General features: G+C 35.2%; 1 protein-coding gene and 1 pseudogene across 1 annotated transcript in view; one reads left to right on the top strand and one right to left on the bottom strand.

Moving 5' to 3' along the window:
- The window catches only part of Ano3 (anoctamin 3), a 228040-nt gene that overhangs the window by 151280 nt on the left and 59289 nt on the right, over nt 1-17471 (bottom strand). The window contains exons 2-4 of the mRNA XM_057780213.1: nt 11865-12059; nt 10068-10139; nt 1544-1662 (exon numbers count right to left, since the gene is read on the bottom strand). Of these exons, the coding sequence (XP_057636196.1) occupies nt 1544-1662; nt 10068-10139; nt 11865-12059 (386 nt within the window). The remainder of the gene's footprint in view (nt 1-1543; nt 1663-10067; nt 10140-11864; nt 12060-17471) is intronic.
- LOC130881438 (prohibitin-2-like) lies at nt 1747-2326 on the top strand (annotated as a pseudogene).

Genomic DNA, 17471 nt, shown 5'->3' with positions numbered 1-17471 from the left:
TGTATTAAACCCTGTATATGTTTATATAATACATGTATACATGCATGAATATGTTAAATTTTGCTACATTTACATCACAAATGAAGACTGGCAGTTATATAAAATCCATTTTAAAATCTGTGTCCGTCTGTCTGTCTGTCTGTCTATGTCTGTCTATCTATCTATCTATCTATCTATCTATCTATCTATCTATCTATCTATCACATATTCTTTTTCTTTGTTCCTTTTTTACCTATTTTCATATGCTAGTTTCAAAGTGAAAAACAAAACATGAAGAATTAATACCCAAAAAGAGTTATGAACAAACAACTTCATTCTTTATATTTGGTGTTTACATAGTTATGTTTGACATGTATAGGGCTACAATTTAGTAGGGGAATTACATGCAGTTTTCTATTGCACTGTAGTTAATAACAATTTATTAGATATTCATAATAATTATAAGAAAGAATTTTGAAGGCTGTTTCTATAAATAAATGGTTCACAGTGTGATTCAAATTACTATGCTATCATTAAAATATATACAGGCATTGAAGTACCACATAATGTCACATTCATACGTTCAATTGTAGATCTCAGAAGAGAGTATACTACAGCAGTATTTAAAAGCCACCATCATTCCTAACTTCATTCCAAATACTTACCCTTGTACACATATCTTAAGTGTAGCTCACACCCCTTATCAAAAATCTTCCTTTAGCAGACATAGGCCATTACAAAAATTCACAGCTGATCAAAGTGTAGAGAACAACTGACTCTGGGGTTCACAGTCCAGATTGATATATATTTAAGGCACAGGGAACACCATAGAAGAGGGCACAGCACAAAAATCAGGGACCAGAAAATCTGCTGTAAGTTAGTATCTTCCTCGTTATGAATAGCAGCTACATCCACGATACCTGAACTGTATGCTATACCTAAGCAAGTCTTGAAAAAAGAAACACTATTTGGCATGCCATTGTGAATGGAGGAAATCTCACAGGACGCCACCCCTAGAAGAAGACTATAGTCAATTAATGATAATTATGAGAGGAAATAATCAGTTTTCTCAAGGATGAGAGGCCTTTTGCTATCCAATACGAAGTGGTCAACATTATAAACCTATACATATAAGCAACACTAAATAGACTCAGAAAGCTGTGTTTATATACTTACTCATTATATGTGTGTACATATCTTTGTGTGTTTAAGAAGAATAATTAAAGAAAAGGAGGTCATAAATTAGAGAAGAAATGAGGAGACATAGGGGAGTTTTAGGGATGGAAAGGAAACTGTAATTATATTTTAATTAAAGATAAAATATGTTTAAAAATTAAGAATAAATTTAAAAAATAAAGATATAATTTTGGATCTGTTAAATAATAAAAGAGCTGCTTAGTAATTATGTCAATAAGTAGCTTTTCATGCTTGAGTCCTTTCAGAAACATATTAACACACATGCACTTTTAGATTTTTCAGCATGAATCCAATCATACAGACTAATGTTCAAATAATTCAAAATTTCATTGCACAAATTACACATTGATAATTCAGTTTGAAGTACCTTAGATAACTTTGTCTTGGATTCGGGCTTATCTTTGATCACAAAGTCATTAAGGAGACGAGATCGGTCATAGTTGGCATGTTCAGATTCATCCATGTGATCCTTATTTTTTCCCAGAGCTAAAAGACAGAGATAGACAGTTATCCTTATTTTTGTGTACCCATTTCAATCAATTAGTTTAATTCACTCAAAATCTGCAGATGATGAACATTTCCCATGTGTGGTTTTTGACCCAGAGCCAAGGAGCTCTTCAGCATTTACCAACATCTAGATTAGACTAGTAGGAAAAAGTGCTGCTGTCCATTGTCAATATGATGCTCAAGAGTTTACTGCTTCATTGCTGATTACCCAGTAGGCCCAGGTGTCACCCCTGGTCAAAAAAAAAAATCTGACAGAGCCCAACAAGGATATCAGCCTCATCCTGGATGATGCAGTTATCACAGATCTGAGCTTTAGCCATGAATACCCAGTTGCTTTAGAAACCAAGCAAGTAGTACAGAGGAAATCTCAGTGGACTCTATTTTTGGTGGAAAATGCAAAGTAGGAGCAGCAAGAGAAGATAGTGCAGGCTAAGCAGGAGGTTGATGCTGCCAAGATGCTCTATGAACCATCAAAGAAGGATCCTGGCTATATCTAGCTCAGAACCATCTGGGCCACCCAGAACCTCTCTAAGAGGATTGCCACGCCACAGAACAATATGTGGTTGCTGTCAACCTAGTGCAGAATCTACGGGATGAATGCTGTACTCTGGGAAGTGACAGCCTCAACAAGGGTAAGAAATGAGTGTGCATATAATGAGATCTACCTCCAGAAATGTGAATATATTTCTTCCAGTTTTAAGAAGTGGGTTATTGGGTCAAACACTCTCCACTCAAGTAAGATAAATGGTATTTGGAGTTTCTTAAAATGACATATCTTTCATTTTACAGTCTAAGTAGGTATTTATGATAGAAGAATAAATTTTACAGCCAGTACTGCTATTATAACTTCATAACTAGCTTATTTCAACTGACATTATTTCTTATAATGTCATTTCATCTCATTGTTTTAGTATATTTAATTAAAGGTACAAGAAGGACACCTGGAAATGATGAGGGTCTTCTTGGGGAATTTTGGATGTGTGAGAACATTACCAGTCAGTTTCCCTAATTTGAAACTTTTCTATTTATGTGTAGTTATAGTTTATCTGGGACTACTATAACATCAGAGAATGAATAATTATATAATTATAGTGAATTAATATTATTTTTCATTCTTATAATTATATGTCTTATCCAACATACATTCTTTTACTTGACTATCACAAAAGACCTTCATTCTATTCTTCATGATATCCATAGCATAAGAAGGGATTAAACAATATCTCCATTTTACAGCTCAGAAAGCTAAAGTAGACATGGTGTGAACCCAGGTAGTAAGATATGGGACAATGGTCTTATACTCTGTAATGATTTTTCACTTGTATTGGTTTAATAAAATGCTGATTGGCCAGTAGCCAGGCAGGAAGTATAGGTGGGGAAACCAGAACAGGAGAATTCTGGGAAGAGAAAAGGCTCAGTCTGTAGTCATCACTCAAAACAAGAGGAAGCAAGATGAGAATGCCCCACGTGGCTAACACAGACAAGAATTATGAACTAATTTAAGATGTAAGAATTAGTTAATAAGAAGCCTGAGTTAATAGGTTAGTCAGTTTATAATTAATGTAGTCCTCTGTGTGTTTCTTTTGGAGTGAATAGCTGCAGGACCAAGTGGGACAGAAACCTCTGTCAAAACTAAGAGGTAGAATTGACATGTGAAACTGCACTTTTTGAATGATAACATATTCCCTTTTTATCCATATGGAAATTTTGTTGAAAAATAAATTCATAGATTATTCAGGGATTTAATATTGTGATAATGAGTAACCAGGAATTAGTAAAGTATTTTTAATTCCTTTATTTCTTGTTTGCCTCTAACCATATCTTATTTCTATACTTCTGTTGCAAGAAAAGGCTGTTGATTGTACACAGTGAACCCTACTGGGCCTATGTGCCAGTATTTTCTCCATGTAATATCTTATTATAGTCAGGGCAACAATTTGAAAAACATTTACTCATAACAGATTGTTGCTCATTTTTCCCTGTGAAAAATGACCTCATGGACAGTAAAGTAGCAAGTGGATGATAGAACAGATCCTGAAAGTGTGTAGATATATCAATATACACTGACTTATATCCAGTTCTCACTCCTGCTACTGATCCTAAAATATTTCTGAACACAAAAACGGTACCATATATTATTCTTGATTAGAGGGCTACAAATACCAGCATGATTAACAAGATCTCTGCAATTTTATCTCAAGTAGGAATCCCTAAATAAATCATATAACTTTAAGTCACAGTACTCATTATGAAGAAAATCAAATCAGTTTCGGGACAGAAGGGGAGTTGGTATGGATCTGTTTTTATTTTAATATGAGGTTCTGAGATGAGAACAATCTTATGATGAATGAAAATAAAAAAAATGGGTGCATCACTTTTACGGAAAAGAAATATTAGAAACTGGCCTATGTAGAATAGTCTCAGGTTTCATGGGGTCTCTTAAGGCCAACTAAGTTTATATTTTAAGTTTTGAAACCCTGGAGAGATTGTAATAGAGAAATGATGAGATTTAATTTTCCTTTCATTATAACACTGTGGAAAGCAGATTGTAACGATGCAAGCATTTGATCACAGAGTCTAATTAGACAGCTATTGCTTCAGTCTAGCCAGAAATCATAGACCAGCTTACATAATGGAGTGAATGGGGAAAGCAGTTATCATATTCTGAATATGTTTTAACAGTTGAAAGAAAGGTTCAGGATAATCAAGTTGGAGGAGTGCGGGAGAGGGAGAATGATGACAGAGACATCTTGGTAGAAGGGCCATTATGGCATGAGTGAGAAACCTGGAATCCAGAAGAATGACCCCAACTAAGATTCCTAGCAATAGTGGAAAATTTCTTCTCCTATATTGAGATTGGTGACTACTCTAATTGTCCTCACAGAACTTTCATCTAGTAACTGGTGGAAGTAGATGCAGAGCTCCACAGCTAAGCACTAAGCCAAGCTGTGGGAGTCTGATTGAAGAGAGGGAGGAGGGATTTTATGAGCAAAGGGGAGGATCAAGATCATGATAGGGAAACCCACAGAGACAGCTGACCTTAGCTTGTGGGAGCTCAGGGACTTTAGATCGACAGCTGGAGAACCTGTATGGGATTGATGTAGGACAATTGCATATGGGTGATAGTTGTGAAGCTTGGTTTCCTTGTAGGGCCTCTAGCAGTGGGACGAACACCTGTGTCCGCTGCATGAGCTGGCCTTTTGGAATCTATTACTGATGGTGGGACTTCTCACTCAGCCTTGATGCAGTAGGGAGGAGTTTGGTGCTGCCTCAACTTGGTATGCCAGGCTTCATTGACTTTCCATGAGAGACCTTATTCTTTCTGTGGAGTGGCTGGGTGGGGGTAGAAAGGAGGTACGGGAGGTAATGGTAGGAGAAAAAAAAAGGGGAAACTATGGTTGGTATGTAAAATAAATAAAAAATTAAAAGAAAAGGAAAAGAAAAAACAAACCAACAAACAAATAAAGTTGTACCAAGAATACCTGTGAATTGAACAAGTTTGCCAAATAACCTTAAACATTTACAATAACTGCAATGTCATCACCAAAAAATGGAGTTTTAAGGATAATTCTCTTATCACTGTAACCCTTAATTAGGTTGGAAATATTAGTAGGAAGTTTTTTCTTATATCATATTTGATATTAAAAGCTACTAGGAAGTTAATACAATTCAGAGAAGATTAAAACACTAATAGAATTTGGTAGAGATAATGTCAATTTAAGGAAAGCAAAATTACTATATACTCGTTTGGCCATATTACTTTAAGAAATAGAAATGACGACTCAGTCAGCCTGAACTACTGAGCTTGTAGAAAACAAATAAATGCCTTAACTTTATAATGAGAGCCCTTATTAAGGATATTACAACCTGATGAGATAAATGTATGTTTTGAATTGCCAAAGTCAAATATACTGGTTTTGATGAGATAAGTTTATTTTATTTCTAAGCTAACTGGCTTTACTGTGTCTCAGTGTAAGCAAACGTAACTATCTTAATAGTCACATCCTTGTCATTTTTCAATTTTAGTGAGAATCCCAAAATGAATTATTTCAAAATCATCATTTTTGTTGAATGATTTATGTGAGTGTATAAGTGAATAAATGAATAATATGATTGACTTATGCTGTTGGACACATGTCCACACTTGTGTGTGTGTATGTGTGTTATTAATACAGATTAAAATGACATTCTGGCTTTATAAGATGCTTTATGTAAGTGTATAAGTAAATAAATGAATAATATGATTGACTTATGCTCTTGGACACATGTCCACACTTGTGTGTGTGTGTGTGTGTGTGTGTGTTATTAATACAGATTAAAATGACATTCTGGCTTTATAAGATGCTTCATTGACCCTCCTTTTTTAAGTTGCTTTTTATCCCAATAGTTATCATAGCAGCTGGAAAAGTAACTAGAACATTAGTTCTTCAGTAGTTTAAGATCTAATGCAAAAAAAAAAAATCATGGTCTTCCTTCAGGTCTCTTCCATTGAGCAAGAACAAGAGGAATGATCGGTCCTCAAGGCAACACTGTTTATACACAGTTACACCGCAACATTAATATTCTCATGGATAGTGCCAAATAATTCACTGTGAAAAGAATGGTCATTACCCAGATGTATTTGTTTGGTTCTCAGTACTTGGAAATTCCAGTTCAACAACTTCAGAAGCAGTGGTGCTCTGCACTCTGAAGGTAAATGCAGAAAATAAGACTGTTTGCATTTGAAGGTGAACATACATTGCTAACATGCTCATGTATATTTAATTGTATTGAATTCCTCTTATTTCAATTCATTTACCCTTTCAAGTTTAATAAAAACATCATACTGTAGAGATACAAGTGACTTTCTTTACAGTTCTTTGACAGTTTGTTTTTATACTTTTTCTCTTTTTCATTGATTTATTTTATTGATTTTTATTGAGCTCTACATTTTTCTCTGCTCCTCTCCCTGCCTGTCCCTTCCTCCCTACTCCCCTTCCCCCAAGGTCCCCATGCTCCCAATTTACTCAGGAGATCTTGTCTTTTTCTACTTCCCATGTGAATTAGATCTATGTAAGTCTCTCTTAGTGTCCTTATTGTTGTCTAAATTCTCTGGGATTGTGATTTGTAGGCTGGCTTTCTTTGTTTTATGTTTAAAAACCACTTATGAGTGAGTACATGTGATAATTGTCTTTCTGTGTCAGGGTTACCTCACTCAAAATAATGTTTTCTAGCTCCATCCATTTTCCTGCAAAATTCAAAATGTCGTTATTTTCTTTTTCTGCCGTGTAGTACTCCACTGTGTAAATGTACCACATTTTCCTTATCCATTCTTCAGTCAAGGGGTATTTAGGTTGTTTCCAGGTTCTGGCTATGACAAACAATGCTACTATGAACATAGTTGAACACATGTCCTTGTGGCAAAACTGAGCATCCTTTGGATATATATCCAAAAGTGGTATTACTGGGTCTTGAGGAAGGTTGATTCCTAATTTTCTGAGAAATCACCACAATGATATTCAAAGGGGCTGTACCAGCTTGCCTTCCCTCCAGCAATTCAGGAGTGTTCCCTTTCCCCACAACCTCCCCTGCATAAGTTGTCATCAGTGTTTTTGATCTTGGCCATTCTTACAAGTATAAGATGGAATCTCAGAGTTGTTTTGATTTGCATTTCTCCGATGACTAAAGATGTTGAACATTTCCTTAAGTGTCTTTCAACCATTTTAGATTCCTCTGTTAAGAGTTCTCTGTCTAGGTCTGTATTCCATTTTTTTATTGGATAATTTGTTCTTTTGATGACCAATTTCTTGAGTTCTTTGTATATTTTGAGATCAAACCTCTGTCTAAAGTTGGTCATTTCCCATTGTGTAAGTTGTCGTTTTGTCTTGTTGTCTGTGTCCTTTGCTTTACAGAGGCTTTTCGGTTTCAGGAGGTCCCATTTATTAATTGTTTCTCTCAGAGTCTATGCTGCTGATATTATATTTAAGAAGTGGTCTCCTGTGCCAATGTGTTCAAGTGTACTTCCCACTTCTCTTCCATAAGGCTCAGTGTGGCTGGCTTTATGTTGAGGTCTTTGATCCATTTGGACTTGAGTTTTGTGCATGGTGATTGATATGGGTCTATTTTCATTCTTTTACATGTTGATATCTAGTTATGCCAGCATCATTTGTTAAATATGCCTGCTTTTTACCATTTGATATTTTTTGCTTCTTTGTCAAAAATCAGGTGTTTGAAGGTGTGTGGATTAATATCCAGGTCTTCTATTCAGTTCCATTGGTCCTCCTGTCTGTTCTTATGCCAATACCAGGCTGTTTTCAGTACTGTAAATCTGTAGTAGAGTTATACTGTTAATTTCATATTTGCTCTCTTGATTCATCTCAGATACATAATCACTTTCATATCCACCTAACTTTGTGTTTTATTTTTCCTTGTCAAGACCAATTTTTGCTGTCGAAACATCCTTACATGTGTGGTCTTCTGCTAGAGAGTGGTTGACTTACTGAGGGATACAATGTTGGAAAAGACTGTCTTTTCCTCTACAGCAGAAAGACAATGTCTCCATGGCTAATCATTGAATTCCGTGCCAAATCCCATCTCCAACATGGGTTTTGGTCTGGTTTGGCATTTCACAGGTTTTGTCTGTGTTGTCATAACTACTGTGAGTTATGTCTGCAACTTTCCTGCTGTATCCTGTAGACACTGTTTCTTGTTTTTTTTTTTGTTGTTTTTTTTTTTTTTTTTTTTTTTTTTTTTTTTGAGACAGGGTTTCTCTGTGGTTTTGGAGCCTGTCCTGGAACTAGCTCTTGTAGACCAGGCTGGTCTCGAACTCACAGAGATCCACCTGCCTCTGCCTCCCAAGTGCTGGAATTAAAGGCGTGCGCCACCACTGCCCGGCAACACTGTTTCTTTGTAGTTACCCACCTCTTCATGTTTTTGTACTTTTCTTTCCCCTTTTCCACCATGATCCATGATCTGCTGGAAGACGGGATGCAGTATATATATATTTAATAATGACTGAGAACTCTGAAATCTTTTATTCTCCACATCTTGGCCAGTTGTGAGCCTGTATGTTAATCACCATCTACTGCAAAGAGAACCTTCTCAGAGAAAAGTGATAAAAGAATCTTTTAACTAGGAGCTACATCCACATGGATTATGTGGGTGTTTCACATTATTATAATCACATAGATATTAGCAAATTTTCTTATAATGGCAGTTTTCCATTTAAATATTGTTCGTGAAAATTGAAATGAGTTAATTAACTTTAGTTTTTTTCTTGCCTTTTAATGTCAGTCTTGCTATGAGCTCAAATCAGCCTGAGAGCTGTAATCTGTTACAGCACACTGAATACTGGAGTTACAGACTTAGATTATATACTCAAATCTGTGTGTGTATGTATATGCACACATGCATATGGGTCAGGCACGCTTATAATTTCATGGAAGTTTTATTCTTTTTTTAAAACATGAATGGATATTGAAAGACTGATAATTTTTAAAATATCAGGTGTTAAGTTGTTAGGCTGGACAAGTAGAAAGATATCAATAAACATTAGATGAATTGAGACCCACCAACACTATTTCTTACAATGCTACACAGGTTATAAAGGTCTTATAAAAACATGATTAATTTGTAGTTCTCAGACTGTTGTCACAACAACATTCAAGGGATTGAATATATTGAAATGTCTTGACAATGCCTTAAAAATTAGAACAAGATAAAAATATTGGATTAGACATTTTTAATCTTGGCCACTTTATGTTTATCCAGAAAATAGCAGAAAGTATGGATATTCATGTCACCCCCTAGATAAATTAAATCTGATCATGTGTTACTGATAAGATCAGAGACTTTTAAAAGCTCCCAGGAGTCTATAATCTGTTCACATTTATTACATAGATAATATAGACACACCATCAGTATTTTCATAAAGATAACTCATGATCAGTTTGTTAGATAAATAGATTCATTTTGAACTTTATAGGAAAAATATACAAATATATATTTTATCCACATATCTATTATCTACTAATATATATATATATTATCCACTAGTGGATAAACAAGACATATCTTTCAACTTTTATTTGCATGAAAAATATTCAGTGACAAAATTAGGTACATTTCATCATATCAAGATAAATGTACTCATTTGTATAAAATGGAAAAATTTCATAAGAAGTTAAAATTCACTGACTTTTTGTTATAGTATTATTCACTACAGTCTTATAATTTTTGTGTTTTAAATTGTATAATAAATGAATTAATATTTATAAAATTCAGAGTTTTATATTCACTACTCAAGTTTTAAAGAGCAAAAGTGAAACATTTATACACAATTGTTCTAGGTTTGAAGAATATTCTTTGTTTTTGGAGAGAGAAAAATATATTGCAAATTAACTCACCCAAGCAAAACTCACTGAAGTCAGCAAAGGAACATTTGAGGGTAGAATCTTTTTTACTCTCTTCAGAACTAACTGTAAAACAAAAACACTTTGTGATTTGGGGAAGTAAATACATAACTATAAAAATTACTTATAATATCTAACTTCAAAATGATATTCAATTACACAGAAATGTTTTAAGTTTATATTGAGATGTAAATTTTATTTAAACCATAGTTAAAACTAACTTTCAACTAAATACCTGTTACATTTTAACATGTTCATTCTCTTGAACAATTAACACTATCGTAAATGAGTAAGTTGACTGTAATATTGAAAAGAAAACATTAGTATTTCTTAGTGACCCAGGAGAAGAAGGAATTAAAGGGACTCTTCATGGAAGATATTTGCACGAGAAAATCATCAAGAGGAGAATGGTAAAATATAAACACCTATTGAATGACAGAACGTGATTCGACTTTATGAACACAAGTTGTCTAAAGGCATATAATGTGTCTTACGTGGATGAATGTGTGAAAAAGAGTTTCTCTGCCCCAAATTTCTTCAATATGGCATCTTTTTGGTAAAACCTGTACATTTCAACCCTGTTAGTTGTCAATACCACTTCGTCCTCAAGAATCAACTCTACTGTATTGGCATCACTATGAATTAAAACAGTTTGTTTCTTATTTTTAAATATATTAATTCCATAACAAATGGATTCGTTGTGAAATTACATTCCTGAAATCCTTTTATCTTGGCCCTCCCATCTCCCTCTTTTCCCTTTCTGCCCCTTACTGATCCTTTGATTATTCTCTAATAGTCTGGCCTTGACCTTGCTTTCTTGACCTGTCCCCCCTACACACTAGATTCAAAGCTTATTTTATTTCTCCCTGAGTCTGGAATTTTTCACTTCACATGATCATCTCCAATTCTATTTTTTTATGTGCAGTGACAAGCATTTTTTCTCTTTCTTGATGGATAATATTCCATCGTGAATACAGTTCATATAATATTCCATTGTGAATGTAGGTCATACTTTGTTTATCCATCCATTATGAATTTATATGACAATGGTGTCAGTTACTTAATGATAGGAAGTACTAGATCTCAGTTTCTATTCTAGTGAGCCAGCCAATCTATACCTTTATTTCAGAATTAAGATCATTTATGTTTAGCATTATAATTTAAAAGTATGCATTAATTGCTTGTATTTTGGGGTGTGTTTGTGATTTTTCCTGGATGTTTAAGACATCGTGTAAATTTTCTTTCTCTTTTATTTATGTTGAAGAGCTGATAATTTATTAGATAAATACTTGATATTTTTCATTATTACTGTTCAATTATCTGTTTTTACTAGCAAGATTTAATCTGTTCTGAGATTTTGTGCTTATGTACAGATTTCTTAGGATCTTTTTCAGAACTTCCTGGTGGTGTTTTTATAAGGAAATAGAATTTTTTATTGCTGACATATTACTTAATACAGTCTGTAAATTATTGCCTGGGATGGTCTAACAACAGGGATATAAAATAGTGGCTATATAAGCTGGCTTTATCTTTCATTTAACACACCCAATATAAAGGTCAGATTTCCATGGGTAGGCAATCTGTAAAGCAAGACAGAAATAAACACATATCTAGCCAACAGGCCTTTCCTGTTGATCCATATAGTGTACTGATCTCCCACTTTTGGCAGACTTATCCCTAAAGAGTTAAGTAACTATTAGCCAAATGTAGCAAAGCATAAAGGAAGCAATTATTAAAATGCCTTATTTAAAAAAGAAAACTTAACAGAAGAAAATTTGAACTATCACTCACCATGCTCAGGTTTATCAGTAGAAAGAAATGTTACAGAAGTTGGAGCCTGAGATTCACTCTCAGTAGACTGGAAGAGTGAAGCAGATTGGCTCAAGCTTTTTGAGTGAGCATAGCTATGGGCCAGGCAAGGCAGGGATCTCCGAGATGGTTTCAGTGAAGCTTCTGTTGTTATCTCACTTTTGCTTATGTTCATACCTATAAATACAAAATGCTGACTATTAGTAATGAAATTTATGCATCAGAGACCGACAAATAAGTTTTATAATGGTTGTTCATGGAATATACTCTTAAGATAAAGAAAACTCTAGATTTGAGAAATAAATTGGTTTTATTTTATTTTTTTTGTCAAGGTAAAAAACACACAGATATGGCAATAAGTAGGTTCTCATCTAGTTGAACTTTCACTATTTTTAAAGGTTCTGTAATAAAATAAACTGGACAAATACTAATGAATTGTGATGGTAGTTATTAAGATTGTCAGTGAGTAACGTTGATAGTTTAGGTTTACAAACAGAAAAATGAACAAAACCCAACGCATCCTAATTAGTATTATTGAACAGACCCCATATTTGTATTCTATATAAAATACACACAAATTAAACACTCATCTAGAAGCTGGAAAAATATAACATAGAATAGTACAATTGACTATTGTACTATTGTAAAACTGACCAGTGAGCAAGAGTTAAGAGAGAGTATTACTGGACCACTACAATAATCTCTTCTTTCATGGAAAGAGCCTGATCTGTTAGCACTAAAAATAACTTAACAGAATTCTTCTTTCTAAAATTTGCATTTTCCAGATGGATAAGGATGCTGAAATTTTAAATAAAATTTATTTTAAAATTCTGTATCCAGTATATTTGATTAGACCCCTTCAACTCCCCCCAGAACCTGCCCACCTTCTTGCCAACCCAAATATGCTTGCTTGCTTCCTTTCTTCCTACTTTCCTTCCTTCTCTTTTCTTTCTTTATTTTTCTCTCCCTATCCCTCTCTCTCTCATTCTATTCCTTTTCTTTCTTACCCCCATCTCTTCCTTTCTCTCAAAAGAAAACAACATGGATAAACCTTCAAGTACAGATATTACCTATGATGCATTTGATACTTTAATGCAAACAAAACATGAAAATAAATGCATGTGGAAAAGAATTGTGAACTGATTGAAAGAACTTACATCCAATCTCTTAACTTTCTAGGACTTTGTATTGACAATGAAGAAAACATTTATTCTTGTGTGGAATACTCTAAGCTACCAATAAAACTTCCACCTGCTCCCTCCAATTGAGGGCCAAAACATATTTTAAAGACTAAGATCAAGAGATAATAGAAAAAAACTTCCACTCTGGAGGCTGCTGTTTTGTCCTATTGGCAGTGTCCTAGTGTCCTTTGCCTTACAAAAAGCTTTAGTTCCATAGGTACCATTTTTTAATTGTTGATCTTAGTGTCTGCACAATTGGTGTTCTTTTCAGGAACTTGCCTCCTGTGCCAATGAAGTCAAGGCTATTCCACACTTTCTCTTCTATTAGATTCAGTTGGATTTATGTTCAGTTCTTTGGTCCACGTGAACCTGAGTTTTGTTCAGGGTGATAAATAGGGATTGATTTGCATTCTTCTACATGCAGACCTTCAATTACATCATTACAACAACCATTTGTTGAAGATGTTTCTTCTTTTCATTATATAATTTTGGTTTCTTTTTCGAAAATCTGATGTCTATAGGTGTGTAAATTTACATCTGGGTTTTTGATTCGATTCCAAATAGCTACCTCTCTGTTTTTATGCCAATATTATGTGGGTTTTGTTACTATAAGTCTGTAGTAGAGATTGATATCTGGAATGGTGACACCTCTGGAATTTCTTTTATTGTACAGAACTCATTGAGCTATCCTGGGTTTTATTGTTGTTGTTTTCCCATATGAAGTTGAATATTTTTCTTCTACAATCTATAAAGAATTGTTGGGGGGTTTTAATTAAAATTGTGTTGAATCTGTAGATTGCTTTTGGTAAGATGGCCATTTTTAGTATGTTAATCCTATGGATCCATGAGCATAGGAGATCTTTCCATCTTCTGATATTGTCTCCAATTTATTTTTCACAGACTTGAAGGTCTTATCATACAGGCCAATTTACTTAGATACAGTTACACTAAGATATTTTATATTATTTATGGTTATTGTAAAGGGTGTTCATTCCCTGATTTCTGTCTCAGCCCTTTACCATTTATATGTAGAGTGGCTTTATTTATTCATTTATTTATTTTACACCCTGGCAGCAGTTTCCCCTGTCTCCTCTCCTCCTTGTCCTCCCCACATGTCCCCTCTGTTCCCACCCTCAATCCACCCCTCTTGTGTTTGTGTTCATGAAAGGGCAGGTCTCACATGGATATCAACAAAATATGTCACATTAAGTTGTACGTCCTCATGTATTAAGGTTGGGTAATGTGAACCAGTAAGAGGAGTGCCACAAGAGACCCAGACTAAATAACTGTAACATACACACAATGTGTCTAGGTCAGTTCCATGTAGACTCCCAGGTTATGGACTCTATCTGATTTTATGAGTTTATTACTTATCTTTCTCTTTTCAAGCATGGAGCATATTGCATGAGGATAGGACTCATGTTTGTCTAGTTAATAAACATACACAGTTTGAGTACCTGGCATTATGTCATCACACATAGTATCCAAATGAATTCTTAGTCGTTCAGCAACGGACAAGATAGATAAAGTTCCTTGATACTATTAAGACTAAGACCTCGCTCGAATGGGCATGGCCAATTCACTCTGCAATATTCTGAAACCTAAGTTACTATAATCCGCTTTCTGGAACTCTGCTTCAATTTTAAAAGCTCTTTTAGTTTAAATATTAATTTCACAATTTAAATAAGACACTAGTATTACCATTCCACAAATATTGAACCAGGGAGTAACTTGAATTACTTAGGATGTCCTCAAACAACTGGCTCTTAAGTGTGTTGATTTTTTGTATCATTTTCTTTGTTTCTAATTCATTAATTTCTGATCTGAGTTTTACTATTTTTTCCCAAATACTGGATCTGGGTGATAGCCCTCCCAGCCCCCACCACCATCAATTTTCTAATACTGATGGATTTATCTGAGAAATTAGCATAAAGATCCCCATTGTTTTTGAGTTTCTGTGATAGAAAGGCTCTCTTTACACAGCCTAGAAACTGAAAACAACAGAGAAGTCAAAAAAATTAATAGCACAGATTTTTTTTCATTAAGTTTTAATTTAGTCAAGTTTGTAAGTAAATTAGATGTAGTTTATTATCAATATCATTATTTCTTTGGATCATGTAATAATTTGTCCATTTTCATCTCTTTTTTTCACTTTTCACTACTTGAAATTTTCCAGTTATCTTACAAATGGGCCCCTAGCACTCACAAAGGATTGTTCTTTTAGGCAGCAAGGTTATAGAATGTCCTGGGCGTCTGTAACTTTAATAGGTTGTAACTATTCAAGTAATAGGATGATTTTCTCTGAGAATAATCACTCCACTCCTCATAATGGGTGTACAACTCTCCAGGATAGCACACTAGGGTTGTTGGGGACACAGGTGAGCCTGCTCTAGGATGAGGGTAGTAGAGTTGACTCTGCCCCTCACCCCTTAACACACACACTTTATCTTTGAGGCTTCGGCTGGCCGCACTCCATTTGATGTGGGATTCTTCTCTGTATGCTGTGAATACCATTGGTTAATAAAGAAACTGCTTTGAGCCTATAGCAGAGCAGGGCAGAACAGAGCTAGGCAGGAAAAACTATACTAAATGCTAGGAAAAAGAAGAAGGAGTCGGGAGGAAGCCATGTATCCCAGCTGGAGACAGATGCTGGAACTTTATTTGGTAAATCATAGCCTGTGGCAATACACAGATTACGGGAAATGAGTTAATTTAAGATATGAGTTAGTCAGAAATATGCTTAAGCTATTGGCCAAACAGTGTTGCAATTAATATGGTTTCTGAGTGATTATTTCAGGGCTGAGCTGCTGGGAACAAACACGGAGCCTCTTACAACATCCACTACTGCTACTGTTTTAGGTATTCTTCCTATGGTACTAGCATCTCCAAAATGCTTGGGTCCTTGCTGCATTGGGCTGCACTTTCACCAATATCCTCACATATGCTCTCTGCATGGTCCCAAGCCATGACTTCTTTGCATGACCCCTTCAGTCCTGGGCCTTCAACTGCCACTGAGGCTGCACCTTCATCAATGGCCTTTCCTGGCCTCTTGAAGTACCAAGTCTCAGCAGCCCTCCATGACACCTTCATGCCTTCAAACCTAGTGCCAGGTGAGTAATATTTACATATTACCTAGTCTGGTTGCCAACACAAGGTACAGCCTTGGTCACCCTTGGAACACAGCATCTTTGTACTCTCAGGATACACTTTGCACAAGATTTCACCTTGTTAATGCTGGCTTCTTTTTAATAATGCTGATTTCCTAATTCCAGCTAACCAGCATCAATTGTCTCAGTAATATGAAGGTTTCGCTTTAGTAGTTCTGGTGTCTTGTTAGTCACAGTTAATTCTTCATCAGCAGCTAACCAGAGCAATAAGATCATAATTCAAAATAACAGATGGCACCAATAGAGTCTTTAAGCTTTCCTCTGAAATTTTTCAAGCCAGGATCCCATTTTCTGCACTGTTCTTAACATTCTTTTCTTCCAAGCTCCTAAAGAATATCCCACTGGGCTCATAACATTCAATGATTCTTCTAGGCCAACATTCCAAAGTCCTTTCACAATCCTCCCCAAAACATGGTCAGGTCTGTCACCTCAAAACTCCACTCTTGGTACCAATTTGTCTTAGTTAGGATTTTTATCACTGCAATGCAGCACCAGGCCCAAAAAAAGCAGGTGGGGAGGAAAGGGTGTATTAGCCTTATACTTCAGCATTGCTGATCATCACTGAAGAACGTCAGGAAAGACACTCATACAGGGCAGGATCCTGAAGGCCGGAGCTGATCCAGATACCATGGAGGACAGCTGCTTACTGGTTTAATTCCCATGTGACTTGCTTGGCCCACCTTCTTATAGAACACAGGATCACAAACACAAGAATGGCACCACCCAACATGGACTAGGCCTTACAGCTGGCTCTCATGGAGGCATTTCCTCAACTGAGGTTCCTTCCTTTCGGATTACTGTAGCTTTTGTCAAGTTGACACACAAAACCAGTAGTATAATGAATTCTTTATCAATTTAAGTTTGAAATCAATAGCAATCACCGTGTCCCTCTTCATGGGAGATTATAGGAATTTCAACAGCACAGAAAATTATTCTGATTGAGGCGGATAGATGGAAATAATGTTTATCCTAAATTGCCTGGTTAAAATTTTAATATAATAGAACTGATATAATAGAAAATAATGCATACTACATGCTGTTTTTCATACACCATCTAATTCTGTCTCGTTTGAAAATCATGGGAACACCAGTTAGAGATAGTCTGGTTATTTCTGGGATCACAAATGATACTGAGTTTATCACAAGTGTAGACATACTCTTCAAATTATACCCCTCTAGTCCATGAAACCATGAACATTTTCTGCTAGTTAATGTAGCATAGGCTGCATGTATCCTCATGC

This window comes from Chionomys nivalis, chromosome 9 (assembly GCF_950005125.1).
Source record: "Chionomys nivalis chromosome 9, mChiNiv1.1, whole genome shotgun sequence".
In the NCBI taxonomy this organism is placed as follows: Eukaryota; Metazoa; Chordata; class Mammalia; order Rodentia; family Cricetidae; genus Chionomys; species Chionomys nivalis.
The sequence above is the reverse complement of the archived record's forward strand: the minus strand, read 5'-3'. Positions and strand labels throughout refer to the sequence as shown.